This window comes from Mauremys mutica, chromosome 12 (assembly GCF_020497125.1).
Source record: "Mauremys mutica isolate MM-2020 ecotype Southern chromosome 12, ASM2049712v1, whole genome shotgun sequence".
Classification (NCBI taxonomy): Eukaryota; Metazoa; Chordata; order Testudines; family Geoemydidae; genus Mauremys; species Mauremys mutica.
This window is the reverse complement of record NC_059083.1, coordinates 2,852,291-2,867,159: the sequence shown is the minus strand read 5'-3', so window position 1 is coordinate 2,867,159 and position 14,869 is coordinate 2,852,291. Positions and strand designations below refer to the sequence as shown.

General features: G+C 67.5%; 2 protein-coding genes across 2 annotated transcripts in view; one reads left to right on the top strand and one right to left on the bottom strand.

Moving 5' to 3' along the window:
* LOC123345793 (endothelial zinc finger protein induced by tumor necrosis factor alpha-like) overlaps positions 1–14,869 on the top strand; it is a 1,203,704-nt gene that overhangs the window by 653,448 nt on the left and 535,387 nt on the right. The window lies entirely within an intron of this gene.
* LOC123346446 (collagen alpha-2(XI) chain-like) overlaps positions 1–14,869 on the bottom strand; it is a 58,695-nt gene that overhangs the window by 5,659 nt on the left and 38,167 nt on the right. The window contains exons 40-59 of the mRNA XM_044983843.1: positions 14,189–14,242; positions 14,045–14,098; positions 13,907–13,960; positions 12,612–12,665; positions 11,748–11,855; positions 11,502–11,555; positions 11,272–11,325; positions 10,613–10,666; positions 9,439–9,492; positions 9,039–9,146; positions 8,072–8,125; positions 7,942–7,995; positions 7,365–7,472; positions 6,477–6,530; positions 4,183–4,218; positions 4,029–4,082; positions 3,223–3,493; positions 2,213–2,325; positions 1,768–1,836; positions 362–595 (exon numbers count right to left, since the gene is read on the bottom strand). Of these exons, the coding sequence (XP_044839778.1) occupies positions 362–595; positions 1,768–1,836; positions 2,213–2,325; positions 3,223–3,493; positions 4,029–4,082; positions 4,183–4,218; positions 6,477–6,530; positions 7,365–7,472; positions 7,942–7,995; positions 8,072–8,125; positions 9,039–9,146; positions 9,439–9,492; positions 10,613–10,666; positions 11,272–11,325; positions 11,502–11,555; positions 11,748–11,855; positions 12,612–12,665; positions 13,907–13,960; positions 14,045–14,098; positions 14,189–14,242 (1,695 nt within the window). The remainder of the gene's footprint in view (positions 1–361; positions 596–1,767; positions 1,837–2,212; positions 2,326–3,222; positions 3,494–4,028; positions 4,083–4,182; positions 4,219–6,476; positions 6,531–7,364; positions 7,473–7,941; positions 7,996–8,071; positions 8,126–9,038; positions 9,147–9,438; positions 9,493–10,612; positions 10,667–11,271; positions 11,326–11,501; positions 11,556–11,747; positions 11,856–12,611; positions 12,666–13,906; positions 13,961–14,044; positions 14,099–14,188; positions 14,243–14,869) is intronic.

Genomic DNA, 14,869 nt, shown 5'->3' with positions numbered 1-14,869 from the left:
ATCTGCCTTAGGTGCTTCCTACAGCAAACACTTGAAATCGAAGCATCAAGCCAACGCTCATAACTTCCGATATAAAAATGATACATGATTATGAATAGGATGAAAACATTCCGTAGAACGTAACCTGTGCATAGATCTGTGACATGGCCTATGTAGCATGAACGTATCCCAGTTATGTCATATTTACATTCATAAGCATATTTCTATAACGCACTATGGGGTGCGTCACACATCCCTCCCTCCCAGCGCCTCCGTCCCAGTGTATCTGACCCTCCCCAGACCTCCACATGGTCCCGTCTCGCCCTTTGCCCCCCCATCCCAGCCTGTCCCTCCCCCGGCTCCCCGCCCCGGCCCCGCTCACCGCGCAGCCGTCGGTGAGGGCCGTGATGTAGGGGCTGTTGTCGTAGCTCATGTCCTCCTCGTTGGCGCCCCGGAGGCGGAGGGCGCGCTGGTGGCCCCCGGAGGCGGCGCTGTGCCAGGCCACCGAGCGCTGGCAGTGGTAGGTGAAGTTCTGCCGGGCGGCCACGCTGAGCAGCCGCAGGAAGGTGAGCTGCACCGCGCCCACCGGGCGCCCGTCCGCGTCCACGTACGAGAACTGGGGGGGCAGGGACACGTTAGGGGGAGATGCACGTGGCAGCCACCCCCCGCACTCCCCGCTCGGGGCAAGGCCTGGGGAGCCCCTGCCCGGGGGGCACTCAGTGGGGATCAGAGTCTGTGCTCTGTGGTGAAGGGCGCCAGAGGCAGGGAGAGAGATGGACAGAGCCGGAGACAGACGGGTGGGCAGAGCGGAGGACGGGGGATGGACAGCTCCGAGGACGGGGGCATGAGGGTGACCAGACATCCCGCTTTTATAGGGACAGTCCTGATTTTGGGGTTTTTTTTTTTATATAGGCTCCTATTACCCCCCACCCCCGTCCCGATGTCTCACACTCGCTGCCTGGTCACCCCAAGGGGCATGGACAGAGCCACAGACGGGTTTCTCGGGGGTGGATCTGCCACGCCGCAGACAGAGGGACTCAGGGCTGGACAGACATCAGATGGGGAACAGGCCAGGCAGACAAGACTCCAGGTGGGTCCAGGGATGGGTCAGATCGAGGAGAGTCTGGGGCCAGAGAGATACACCCTCAGGGCTGGGCACGGAGGGGGATTCCGGGGGGTGAATGACAGAGGAGTTGAAAGGTGGGATGGACGGACGTTAGCTGGAGGGGGGTGCGGTCACTGGAGACCCCAGGTGTCAGCAGGGGGTCAGTGTTGGAGCTGGGGGGTACAGGAGGTATCTGCACGCACACACACACACACACACACACGCTCAGGCAGGGGCGGCTCTAGCGATTTCGCCGTCCCAAGCACGGCGGCATGCTGCGGGGGGGGGCGCTCTGCCGGTCGCCGGTCCCGCGGCTCCGGTGGAACTCCTGTAGGCACGTCTGCGGGAGGTCCACCAAAGCCGCGGGACCAGCGGACCCTCCGCAGGCACGTCTGCGGGAAGTCCACCGGAGCCGCCTGCTGCCCTCCCGGCGACCGGCAGAGCGCCCCCCGCAGCATGCCGCCCCAAGCACGTGCTTGGCGTGCTGGGGTCTGGAGCCGGCCCTGCGCTCAGGCAGGGCCTATCTCTGGGGCTCATTCAGAGGTGCCAGGGCCGTGTATGGGGGGCATGAGCTGTATTATCGGGGTGCAGGATCCCCAGGACCAGGCCGGCTGTCGGGGTGACCCTGGTGGTGTCACTCCAAGCCCAGGACACCCCCACCGGCCGCCCGGCCCGGCTCTCACCTTCCTTCCTTCCCGGAACTGGCTGAACCAGCGCGGGGGCTTCTCCTCCTGCCACACAGACATCTGGACCTGGCGGGGGAGACCAGGAGAGACAGGCTCGGGGGCTGCACCTGGGGTGCCCCAAATGCGCTGAGCCTGGCTGGGAGCCGGGGGCGAGGCTGGGGCTAAATCCTCCCTTCAGCCAGCCACAGCTGCTCTAGTGCCAAAACCAGACAGCGGCCACTTGGGGCTGTTATAACAGGAAAGAACCCAGGAGTCCTGGCTCCCAGCCCCCCCCCCTTCTCTAACCCACCAGCCCCCACTCCCCTCCCAGAGCCGGGGAGAGAACCCAGGAGTCCTGGCCCACAGCCCCCCTGGCTCTAACCCACCAGCCCCCACTCCCCTCCCAGAGCTGGGAGAGAACCCAGGAGTCCTGGCCCCTAGCCCCCACCCCCATCACACTCACCTTCTGCATCTCTTTGGTGGGGAAGAGGCAGGTCTCCCCGCCAGCCGTGAAGTCGCAATGCACCTTGAAGGAGTCCCGGGAGCAGCCCTCGTTGGGGTCGATCCAGTACTTGCCTGGGGTCAGGGGGGGGTCAGTGCACAAAGAATCCTCTTCGTCCCCCCCCACACACACACACACCCGCCAAGCCACCCCAGCAGCACGGCGCCCTAGCGACACCCAGGGACAGCCCTGACTGCCCGGGCAGAGCCCCCTGCTGCCCCCACCCCCGCAGCCCAGCCCCTAGCGCCGCCCTGGGGCCATGGGGAGCCCTGACTGCCCGGGCAGAGCCCCCTGCTACCCCCCTGCAGCCCAGCCCCTAGCGCTGCCCTGGGGCCATGGGGAGCCCTGACTGCCCGGGCAGAGCCCCCTGCTACCCCCCTGCAGCCCAGCCCCTAGCGCCGCCCTGGGGCCATGGGGAGCCCTGACTGCCCAGGCAGAGCCCCCTGCTGCCCCCCTGCAGCCCAGGCCCCAGCGCCGCCATGGGGAGCCCTGACTGCCCAGGCAGAGCCCCCCGCTGCCGCCCCCGCAGCCCAGCCCCTAGTGCCGCCCTGGGGCCATGGGGAGCCCTGACTGCCCGGGCAGAGCCCCCTGCTGCCCCCCCCCTGCAGCCCAGCCCCTAGTGCTGCCCTGGGGCCATGGGGAGCCCTGACTGCCCGGGCAGAGCCCCCTGCTGCCTCCCCCTGCAGCCCAGCCCCTAGCGCCGCCCTGGGGCCATGGGGAGCCCTGACTGCCCGGGCAGAGCCCCCTGCTGCCCCCCCCTGCAGCCCAGCCCCTAGTGCTGCCCTGGGGCCATGGGGAGCCCTGACTGCCCGGGCAGAGCCCCCTGCTGCCCCCCCCTGCAGCCCAGCCCCTAGTGCTGCCCTGGGGCCATGGGGAGCCCTGACTGCCTGGGCAGAGCCCCCTGCTGCCTCCCCCTGCAGCCCAGCCCCTAGCGCTGCCCCGTCTCCCATCCAGCCCGGCCCAGCGCTCACCGTCGGGCAGGTCGGGGTGGCAGAGCCGCAGGTCCTGGCAGGTGCGGGCCGGGTTGTCCTGGGTGCCCATCGGGTGCTTCATCTGCTCGATCTCCCGCTTGAGGGCGGTGAGGGAGCCGAAGATCTCGTCCATGCCGCCCGCGTGGCCGTGGGCCCCGTCCGCCGCCAGCCCCTCCCCGTCCTCGCCCACCAGCTGGCTGGCGTCGATCGACCGCTTGCCCTTCCTGGGCAGCTGGATGGGCAGCGGCTGGATCACCTCCCCGGGGGGGCCCTGCGCCGGCACAGCACCGTCAGTGGGGCTGGGGTGGGGCTGGGCAGGGCAGGGACAGTGTGGGGCAGGGAAGGAAGGGTCAGGGGGGGCAGGGGGAAGAGTGGGGTAGGAGGGGCAGGGAGGGAAGGTGATCGGGAGGGCAGAGGGCGGGGGGGGTGGGCCAGGGAGGTCAGGGTGCAGGGTAAGTAACCGAGCCGGGAAGGGGGACGATGGTGTGAGCGAGGGATGGGGGGGAACCGGGGGCAGGGCAGGGAGGGATGGGGGGAGCAGGAGGCAGAGCAGGGAGGGAAGGGGGCAGGGTAAGGGGGACGACGCTGTGAGCGAGGGATGGGGGGACCGGGGGAAGGGCAGAGAGGGATGGGGGGCAGGGCAGGGAAGGGGGCAGGGCGGGGCAGACAGCAGGGTAAGTAACCGAGCCGGGAAGGGGGACGACGCTGCGAGCGAGGGATGGGGGGACCGGGGGAGCAGCCGCAGCGCAGGGAACGGTCGGTCCGAGGCAGCAGGTCGAAGGGAAGCGGGGGGGGGGGTCACTCACCGGGTGTCCGGGGGGGCCGGGGACGCCTCGTTCACCCTTGGGGCCAGCTTGTCCCTGGCGGGGAGAGAACAGAGACGTCAGCTGCCTGCAGGGGTGACGGGGGGGTCGGGGGGGGAAGGGCACCCCCTGCTGGGGCACCCGGGACAGCGCTTACCGTGGCTCCCTTCGCACCCTTGGGACCGGCCGGGCCCTGCAAAGCAACGACAGGACAATCAGAGACCCGGGGGGCTGGCAGCCCTCAGGCCAGGGGAGGGGCGGTGTGACGGGATGCACCCTGTATTCACACCCCTAGTGAGGTCCCTTTGCACACCAGTGACTGGCTGGTCCGTGAGCTCACAGGGCCCCACGCAGCCACGTCGTACACACGTCACGGACACGCTGCAATCACGACTGACAGGTCTGGGGAGGCGCAAGGGCCCGCGTCCAGCCAGGCGCTGCACCCAGCAAGCGGCCGCGCTCTGGCACAGGGCCGGGGCAGGACCAGGTCTGAGGCCAGGGCTACGCTGCAGACTGTATCGGTGTAACCACGTCGCTCGGGGCTGTGAATAATCCACCCCCGAGCGAGGCAGTTACACCCACCTGCTGTGGGAGAGCTCCGCCCGCCGACACAGCGCCGGCCCCTCGGGGAGGTGGATTAACTCCGCCGACGGGAGAGCTCCCCAGTGTCAACATCCCTGAGCTCAGCACACCCGCCCCCCCCGACTCCACGTCCCCTCGCTCCGGGGCACAGAGCATTATCTAGGGGTCCCCTCGCTCCGGGGGGCAGAGCGTTATCTAGGGGGGTCAGAGCGTTATCTGGGGGTCCCCTCGCTCCGGGGGTCAGAGCGTTATCTAGGGGGGTCAGAGTGTTATCTAGGGGTCCCCTCGCTCCGGGGGGCAGAGCGTTATCTAGGGGTCCCCTCGCTCCGGGGGACAGAGCGTTATCTGGAGGTCCCCTGGGGGTCAGAGCGTTATCTAGGGGTCCCCTCGGGAGTGCACTGGCATGTCCCAGGGGCTGAGCTATCCAAGGGGGGGTGGACACCCCACGCTCTCACTCCCCGCCCAGTTCTTTCGCTTCTGAGGACACAAGAAACCGGCTGTCGGCCCCCAGGACAGGCCCCGACCCGGCGCATGACCAGCAGCTAGGTGTGACAAACTGAGAATGTTCTTAATGTTTTCTCTGAATCCTGTGTTGGTGCCTCAGTGTCCCCTCGGCAGTTCTTAATATCCAGGTGGTGGGATGGGGGTGTGTGATTGCTGCAGAGGAAGGGGCCAGTGCACCCGCATGCCTGACACTGTCTCCTAGCAACTGATGGCCTGGGCCCCTCCCCTGCAAAGGTGTTGGAGACAAAGAGGTCAGGTGACCTCCTGGCCCGGGAAAGGGGCTGAGCAGAGAGGAGGAGCTGGAGAGGGTGTCAGTCTGGAGCTGGCTGGGGACGAGGAGTGAGGGCAGACGTGGGGGTCTGGCTCACTGCCCCCCAGAATGGACCCGGCCGAGGGGTCCGGTTCGTGGTACCTACAAGCTCTGTGTTAGACCCTGTTCCTGTCGTCGAATAAACCTCTGTGTCCCCGGCTGGCTGAGAGTCACGTCTGACTGCGCAGTGGGGGGGCAGGACCCTGTGGCTTCCCCAGGAGCCCCCCTGTTTGGACCCGCTGTGGGAAGCGCACGGAGGGGCAGAGGATGCTGAATGCTCCCAGGAGAGACCCAGGAGGTGAAGCCGTGGGAGCTTCTTGCCCTGCAGACAGGCTGCTCCGAGGGTCCTGCCTGCCTGGCTCAGTGGGGAGCAGTTCCAGAGCATCGCCCGGGGACTCCGTGACATTAGGGACTGCGCCTGGGACCCCGCCCGGCCCCTTAGGGCTCGTTCTGGGCAACGTTTTATCTTTATTCTCCCTGTGACTGTCTGACCTCGACGCCTTGTCACCGGGACCCACTGACCACCTGCCGCTCTGTAGTGAACGAAGCTCGACCCTAATCCCGGGCTGTGAGCTGTGTGGGTAACGCCACCTGTGGGGCTACCGGCTGTATGAGATCCCCTATCGGCCTGGCCAGGAGAGGGCTGGCAGTGCAGAACACCGGCCTGGGGGGCAGCCTGGGGCGGGCTGGGGTCACCCTGCAGCACTAGCCCAGGCTGGTGGGGCCGGGCGTGACCCGGGCGTGGCTGGCAGGTGGCGTCTGTACCCAGCCCTCGGGGGGAACATGCTGGGGGGGCTGTAGGGGGTCCAGGCTGGGAGCTCCAGCAGCAAGGCACCGCAGGGCACCCCAGGATACCGGGCAGGCAGTGACACAGCCCCTGCCCCAGTCTGGAGCGCACCCCGTAGTGTCACGGGCACGTTACAGGGGATGCCCAGACACAAGGGTGAGGGGCAGATGACAAAACAGGGCCCATTGCAGGTGATGCTCAGATGGGGGGGCCATGGGGTGAGACCCAGACCCACAAGCAGCACTGGGGAAGGTCAAAGGTCACTCACAGGAAGTCCCGGGGGCCCGGCGGGGCCGATGGGGCCGGTAGCACCAGGGATCCCCTGCAGGGGCGAGAACAGAGCGGAATTAGCATGAGACCAGGAGCACCCCAATTAACCCCTCGCACCCCAGACCTCACAAGGGCTCCCATGTTTGCCCCCCGTCTGCCCTGGGTCCAACGCAGCCTCCTCCCTGGGAAGCCCTGCTCACCACCCCCACCCCCACCCCCACCCTCAGAGCAGTGATTAGAACCCAGGAGTCCTGGCTCCCAGCCCCACTGCTCTAACCCACCAGCCCCCATTCCCCTCCCAGAGCCAGGGATAGAACCCAGGAGTCCTGGCTCCCAGCCCCCCCTGCTCTATCCACCAGCCCCCAGTCCCCTCCTAGATCCAGGCAAGAACCCAAGCGTCCTAGCTCCCAGCCCCTGCTCTAATCCACCAGCCCCCCTCCCCTCCCCTCCCAGAGCTGAGGAGAGACCCCAGGAGTCCTGGCCCCCAGCCCCCCCTGCTCTAACCCCCCAGCCCCCACTCCCCTCCAAGAGCCGGGGAGAGAACCCCGGAGTCCGGGCTCCCAGCCCCCCCTGCTCTTACCTCCAGCCCCCACTCACCTCCCAAAGCCAGGGAGAGAACCCCGGAGACCTGGCCCACAGCCCCCCTGCTCTAACCCACCAGCCCCCCACTCCTCTCCCAGAGCTGGGATAGAACCCAGGAGTCCTGGCTCCCAGCCCCCCTGCTCTAACCCACCAGCCCCCCACTCCCCTCCCAGAGCTGAGGAGAGAACCCCAGAGTCCTGGCTCCCCACAATGAGATTCCCCCAAGCTCCCACTGCTCCCCACATGGCAGGGGTCTCTGGCAGGGGGTCTGGCGGTGAAGAACTCCCCCTCCCCCGATACTCACGGTCTCTCCTTTGGACCCCAGGGAGCCCTGCGGGCCAGGCAGGCCCCGGTCCCCTTTCTCTCCCTGCTCGCCCGGGGGCCCAATCAGGCCGATCAGACCGGGGTGGCCCTGGGAAAGACACAGTGGTCAGTGCAGGACAGACAGAAGGGGGCGGCATGCTGGGGGTGGGCGTGTCGGTAGGGACACCGTGTGGGGAGGGGTCTGCGTGCGGGTCTCTGCCCTGGGTGCTCACACACCCTCGTGCCCCTTGTGCGGGCTGTGGGACGTGCACCCCAGGGATACTCGCAGGCGGTTGTGCTGACGTGTCTGGTTCACACAGACTTGTGTATCGCTTGTGCCACACTCGTGATGCGCGTGTCGTGGGCGTTCCCGTCTCCCGGTGCATTCACCCGCATTGTGTAGCACGTGTGTGCTGGCATGTTCCCTGGCACTGCGTGGCGTGGGCTGGCGCCATGTGGCACATGCTGGTGCACACTGGTGCACGGGGCGTGTATCATTCCCCCCCACCCACGGGTGTGTTGTGTGTGTTCACACAGGCTGTGCACCCCCCGTGTGCCCCCGCGTGCCCCCCGCTCACCTTCTCTCCTTTGGCTCCGGAGTCCCCTTTGAGGCCGGGCAGCCCCGGGGGGCCCTGCGGGGAGACACAAGCAGAGCGGTTAGCCGGGGAGGGGGGGCTCCGTCGCAGGGGAGGGCGGAGTCACACTCACCACAGGTCCAGGGGGGCCCGTCTGGCCCGTGGCGCCCGGCTTGCCTTGTTCTCCCTGCGGGGGATGGAGGGGAGAGTTAGCGCTAAACGCTGCCCCGGCCATGCCCTGGGGCTGCCCCCCACAGCCCAGCCCGAAGCCCCCCCCTGCTCTGGGGCTCCCCAGTCGGAGGCCGTGGGTCCTGCACCCCACCCCTCTGGGGCTCCCCAGTCGGAGGCCGTGGGTCCTGCACCCCACCCCTCTGGGGCTCCCCAGTCGGAGGCCGTGGGTCCTGCACCCCACCCTGCTCTGGGGCTCCCCAGTCGGAGGCAGTGGGTCCTGCACCCCACCCCTCTGGGGCTCCCCAGCCTGGAGGCAGTGGGTCCTGCACCCCACCCCTCTTGGGCTCCCCAGTCGGAGGCAGTGGGTCTCAGGCGTTGACTGCTCTGGACAGGCCTGCAGGGGGCAGAGCTCCACTCTCAGCCCATTGGCATTGGGGAAGGGCTGTTCTGGAGTCACAGCGGGGGCAGCTGAGACCAGCCCCAGCCCCAGCCCCCGTGTGTCTGGGGCTCAGGGACCCAACAGCAGGCAGGGAAATACAAGCGTGGACTGCAGAGCTGGGGACACCTCACCCCCTCCCAGAGCCGGGGAGAGAACCCAGGAGTCCTGGCTCCCAGCCCCCCTGCTCTAACAACCAGCCCCCATCCCCTCCCCTCCCGGAGCTGGGAGAGAACCCAGGAGTCCTGGCTCCCAGCCCCCCCTGCTCTAACCCACCAGCCCCCATCCCCTCCCAGAGCTGGGAGAGAACCCAGGAGTCCCGGCTCCCAGCCCCCCCTGCTCTAACCCACCAGCCCCCATCCCCTCCCAGAGCTGGGGCAGAACCCAGGAGTCCTGGCTCCCATCCCGCATGCTCTGACCACCAGCCCCCACTCCCCCGCAGAGCCGCGACAGAACCCAGGCGTCCTGCTGGCGTGCACTGGCTGTCACTTACCACTGAGCCAGGGATGCCTCTCAGCCCGTCAGGCCCCTGCTTGCCGGCCGGTCCCTGGGGCCCCACGGGGCCAGTCTTGCCAGGGGGTCCCACGGCGCCTGGCTCGCCCTGGGGGACGGAGGGGCAGGGTGAGCTCGGGGATGGGCGACACGGTCACAGCTGTGGGGGGGGGCTCCTTGGCGTCGCTGCGCCCCGTTAGGATCAGGAGCCCTTGGCATGGTTGGGCCGCGGCCTGGCTGGCTGCACCGGGAGCTCCCAGCCTGGACCCTGGGACAGACCCAGCCGTGCCTCGTCTCCGGGGAGCTCTGAGCTGGGTCTGACCCCAGGGGATCCGGGACCCGACACCTCCCCAGCAGAGACGCCACCCGCGGGGGGGAGGAATGGAGCCTGAGTCACTTACCTTAGTGCCCTTCTCGCCCTGACGCCCCTCGGGACCCGGGGAGCCTGCGGGACCCTGCGGAGAGAGGAGACGGGGGTGAACAAGGGAATGGGGCAGGGGCCTGTCCCCTCTCAGGGGTGCGGCTCCCACCCACCCCCAGGGCAGGGACTGGCTGGCTCAGGGGGGCAGGGAATGGGGCCCGGGGCCTGTCTCCTCTAGGGGGCGCCGGCTCCCACCCACCCCCAGGGCAGGGACTGGCTGGCTCAGGGGGGCAGGGAATGGGACAGGGGCCTGTCCCCTCTAGGGGGCGCCGGCTCCCACCCCGCCCCATGGCAGGGACCGGTTGGCTCGGTGTGGGGCGGGAGCAGGGGCGGCTCTACAAATTTGGCCGCCCCAAGCAGTCATGCCCGGGAGGTGTCCCCGAGCCGCGGGAGCAGCGGACCTCCCGCGGGCATGACTGCGGAGGGTCCACTGGTCGCGCGGCTCGGCTGGACCTCCCGCAGCTGTGGGCGGTTCGCTGGTCCGGCGGCTCCGGTTGAGCTGCCGCAGGCATGCCTGCGGGAGGTCCAGCTGAGCCGCGGGACCAGCGAACCGCCCGCAGTCATGCCTGCGGGAGGTCCACTGGAGCCGCCAGCCGAGCGTCCCCTCCGCAGTCATGCCTGCGGCAGGTCCGCTGCTCTCGGAGCTCCGGTGGACCTCCCGCAGGCATGACTGCGGCAGGTCCGCCGGCCCAGCCTGCCGCCCCCCCGGGAAAGGGCCGCCCCACGCGGGTGCTTGCCCCGCTGGGCTCTGGAGCCGGCCCTGGGCGGGAGGGGTCCCTGGAGCTAAGCGGTTTCCCTGTTATTAGCTGCCACGCTCTGGCCCGGACGTTTCACTCGCTGCCGGGACGGGAAGGAATTTCCTGCCCTCGGTGCCAGCCCCACCCTCTCCACAATGAGATTCCCACGGAGCTGGATTTGTGTGTGTGCGTGTCTGCTGCCCCCTGCTGTCGGGTCACTGTGGCTGCAGACGGGGTGGGTGCCCGGGGCGGGGGGTCTGTGTAGGTCAGAGTCCCCGTCACACAGTGGCTGGGACAGCAGGCGCGTCCCTCACACCCCCTGTGCAGTGAGACGCTTCTGCCCGGCTCCTGGGGGATGGCAGGAGGAGGGGGGTGACCTGGACAGGGGAGTGGGGCCCTGACAGACCCATCACTTACCCTCTTCCCTGGGGAGCCTGGGGGGCCATTCTCTCCTGTCGGGCCTGGCGAGCCCTAGAGAGAGAGAGAGAGAGCTGGAGTTAGGAGAACCAATCTAATCCAGAACATCATGGAGAGGGGAACCCGGAGAGGTGGGGAATCTGATCCGGAACATGAGGGAAAGGAGAACCCAGAGATGGGGGGGGGTCTGATCCGGAACGTCAGGGAGAGGGGAACCCGGAGAGGTGGGGAACCTGATCCGGAACATGAGGGAAAGGAGAACCCAGAGATGGGCGGGGGTCTGATCCAGAACGTCAGGGAGAGGGGAACCTGGAGAGGTGGGGAACCTGATCTGGAACGTCAGGGAGAGGGGAACCCAGACATTGGGGTCTGATCCAGAACAGGGGAACCCAGAGTACAGTCACAGAGGGCGGATCCGGAACATCAGAGGTGGGTTCCAATCCAGAACGTTGGAGGAGCCAATCAGGAAGGAATCCAGAGAAAGACCCGATCTGGCAGGGGGGGGCGTGCGGAGTCTGATCAGACTGCTGGGGGCACTTGGGGGGGGGGGGCTGGGGACACAGGTGGGGTGTCCAGTCCAAATGTCAGGGGAGATCCATTCCAAACCACCAGGGGGGGGGATCCCGTCAGGGCCCCGCTCGGGAGCCCTGGTCACTCACCAGCTGCCCGGGTTCCCCATCCTCGCCTCGCTCGCCCTTCGCCCCGTCCTGGCCCTGGAGGGGGAAAACAAGCCCTGAGTCAGCAGGAGGCCTCAGCAGGGACCCCAAAACCCAGCCAGGGGGCCCCAAACCCGGCTGCATCCCCCCTAGGACCCCACCCCACCTCCCAGCACCTCCCCCGCCCCCAGACTGCAGGGACCTGGAGGGCAACGCATGGGGCTGATACTTACCCTGGGGCCCATTTCACCTGGGGGGCCTGGATCCCCTGGGAAACCAACAGGACCCTGGAAGAGACAGGAATGAATTAGCCTGAGCCACCTCCTCCTACAGCCAGGCACAGAACCCAGGAGTCCTGGCTCCCAACAACCCCCCCCCCCCCCGCTCTAACCACTAGACCCCACTCCCCTCCCAGAGCTGGGGAGAGAACCCAGGAGTCCTGGCTCCGCCTCCCCCGGTCTCTGCGCCGCGTCACTCACGGGGTTCCCCTTGGGCCCATCGTCTCCGGGGGGCCCTTTCCCTCCAGGGGGTCCAGATGTGCCAGCGGCTCCGGTCTCTCCTTTCTCCCCTCGCTCTCCTCGCGGGCCCTGGGAAGGAGACAGAGCATGGGGTGGGGGGGGGGTGTCAGTGTGGGGGAGGATGGGGGGAGTGGCCTGGGAGGGGACAGAGCTCTGGGGGTCAGCTCTAGGGGAGGGATCCCAGCCCCAGTGTCCCTTGGGGAGATCCCCCATGTGTGCGGGGGAAGGAGTCTCTTCGGGGGGGCTGTCACGGGGAGAGGTCCTGGCCCCACTGTCTCTGGGGTGGGGTTCACAGCCTGGGGAGAAGGGAGCACTCCAGACTTGGGGGGGTTCCCGTTGGAAGAAAGGGGCTCTGGGGGGGTTCTCACTGGGTGGGGGAAAAGCCAGGCCCGGCCCTGGGTCTCCCCCCACAAGGCAGGGGATAGATGGGCCCTGAGGGGCCCTTGGCTGGGGGGAGCAGTGCTCTGGGGGTCCCTGACAGGAGACACCCCCAAGGAGGGGTCCCTGGCTGGAGGCTGACAGCTCTGGATGGGCCTTAATAAGGAAGAGACAAATGGGGGAGGTGGCCACTGATCCCCATAGAAGGCAGGGCCCCAGTAGAGGGGATGAAGGAGGGTTCGGGGGGCTCCTTGGTGGGGGACGGAGCGGGGGCGTCCCATGGGATAGCGTCTGTGCCGCCAGGTGGGGGCGAGGACCCCGCGGGAGCCCCGGGGGGGTAGGAGAAGGACAAACAGGGGGAGGGGGTTCCCGGGGGCAGGGGGGTTAGTGGCCGTGCTGCCAGGTAGGGTGTGCGAGGGAGCAAGGGCAGGGGGACCAAAGACTCACCTTGACTCCTGGCTCCCCAGGGATGCCGGGGGCACCCGACTCGCCAGGCTCACCCTGAAATGAGAGAGACGTCAGCGCTCGCGTTCCGACCGGTCCCCCCGGATGGTCCCAGGGACACAGCGCGGCAGCACCCCACAGGCACTGTGTCACTAGACCCCACTCCCCGAGCCGAGAGAGAACCCAGGAGTCCTGGCCCTGCTCCCCTCCCGAGCCAGGAGTGAACCCAGGAGTCCTGGCCCCACTCCCCTCCCGAGCCGGGAGAGAACCCAGGAGTCCTGGCCCCACTCCCCTCCCCGAGCCGGGAGAGAACCCAGGAGTCCTGGCCCCACTCCCCTCCCCGCGCCAGGAGAGAACCCAGGAGTCCTGGCCCCGCTCCCCTTCCAGAGCCGGGAGAGAACCCAGGAGTCCTGGCCCCGCTCCCCTCCCCGAGCCGGGAGAGAACCCAGGAGTCCTGGCCCCACTCCCCTCCCCGGGCCAGGAGAGAACCCAGGAGTCCTGGCCCTGCTCCCCTCCCCAAGCTAGGAGAGAACCCAGGAGTGCTGGCCCCGCTCCTCTCCCAAGCCGGGAGAGAACCCAGGAGTCCTGCTCCAGCCGCACATTCCCCTGGGCGAGTGGTGGTGGGTCCCTTTGACTCCTGCAGTGGGTGACTCTGAGTCCCCCCATCCGTCCCCTCCCTTCACGGGCCATGGGGAGAACAGGGTGGCCTGCACTGCCCTCTGCATGCTCTGCAGGAGGACAGTGACTCGCCCAGTCTCAGGCTGCAGGGCAGCGGGGTCAGGAAGGGATTTGCTCTCCGAGACTCAATCAGCTGGAGACAGGCACCACACGGGGGGGCGGTGCTCTGAGGGGCTCCAGAGACACCTCTGTCTGGCTGCTGAGTCTGGCTTTCATGCTGGGGGTCCCCAGACTGGAGCAGGGAAGGAATCTCCCCCAGGACAGACTGGCAGGGCCCTGGGGGGTTTCCTGTTCCCCTGCAGCGCGGGGTGTGGGTCGCTGGCTGGGCTCAGCAGATCAGGTCCCTGCCATCGCAGGGGTGTCAGCCCTGGGGGCCCCTCGGTCCCTCCTGGGCTCAGCTGTCGTGGCCCCTGGCTCAGTCCCCCGGGCGCTGACACGTGTCGGTCCAGCCAGGTCGTGGGGCTGGGCACAGGGTGACAGGGAGCGATTCTCTGCCCGCCGCTGTCCAGGAGCCAGGCTGGAGCGAATGGGCTCTTCTGGCCTTGAACTCCATGAAATCTACCAGCCCCACCCTGCCCCCCCGGGCTGGGAGAGAACCCAGGCATCCTGCCTCCACCTACCTTCTCTCCGGGGGGGCCCAGGTTGCCGATGCCTCCGGGGCCGCCTTGGGGTCCCTGCATGGGGACAGAGCAGAGCTGGTTAGCTCCGGGGACGCGCGGGGCAGGGCTGACGGGGGGGGGCACGGGGGAGGAACTTACGTCGGCTCCAGAGGGTCCGGCTGGGCCACGCGGCCCCGGTGGTCCTGGGGGGCCCTGTGGGGAGAAAGAACAAAGTGAGGGGGGCTCTGGGACATTCCCACCTGGAGGGGGGGCTGGGAATGTGGGGCAGCCGGCGTCACTTACCATGGGGCCCACGTCACCTGTCTCACCCTTCTCCCCCGCCGGGCCCGGCAGACCCTAAGGAGAGACAGAGCATCAGTGCGGGGCACATCTGGACTGGGGGAGGGGCGGATCAAGGGGCACATCTGTGTGGGAATTTGGCAGATGGGTATGTTAGAAGCTGAGTTGTTTAGGCTTCAAGGACGCTGACCTTGGGCTGGTTTTTATCTGCAAGTGGGCAGTAAACAGGATAATAAATTAGAAAGTAGTACAGGATGATAATTACCCTATGAAGTTACAGCTGTGCCTGTGTGTATATTATTAACCAATTAGCAATTGCTTGATTGCCTGGCTTTAATTGTATATAAGAGCATGCTGGAGAGAAATAAATGACTTTGCTTCCAATCACATTGATTGCTGGGCTCTGTCCGTGCCCACCTGAGAGGCACTGCGACGCAACAAATGGTGACCCCGACGTGATTCGAATCGAATGATGATAGTGTCGGAGGCCTAGTGTCGGTGGCCTGTTCCAGGCGGAGGAGCTGCGGCGGGGAGTGCTGGAGAAGCCCCCGGGCGTCCGAAAAGAGAGGCACACCTGAGCCCTGAGGAGAGCGGCTATAAGCCGCGGCGGAGAAAGGCGGCTATAAGTCGCGGAGGAAAGCGGCGGCTATAAGTCGCGGAGGAGAAAGGCGGCTATAAGTCGCG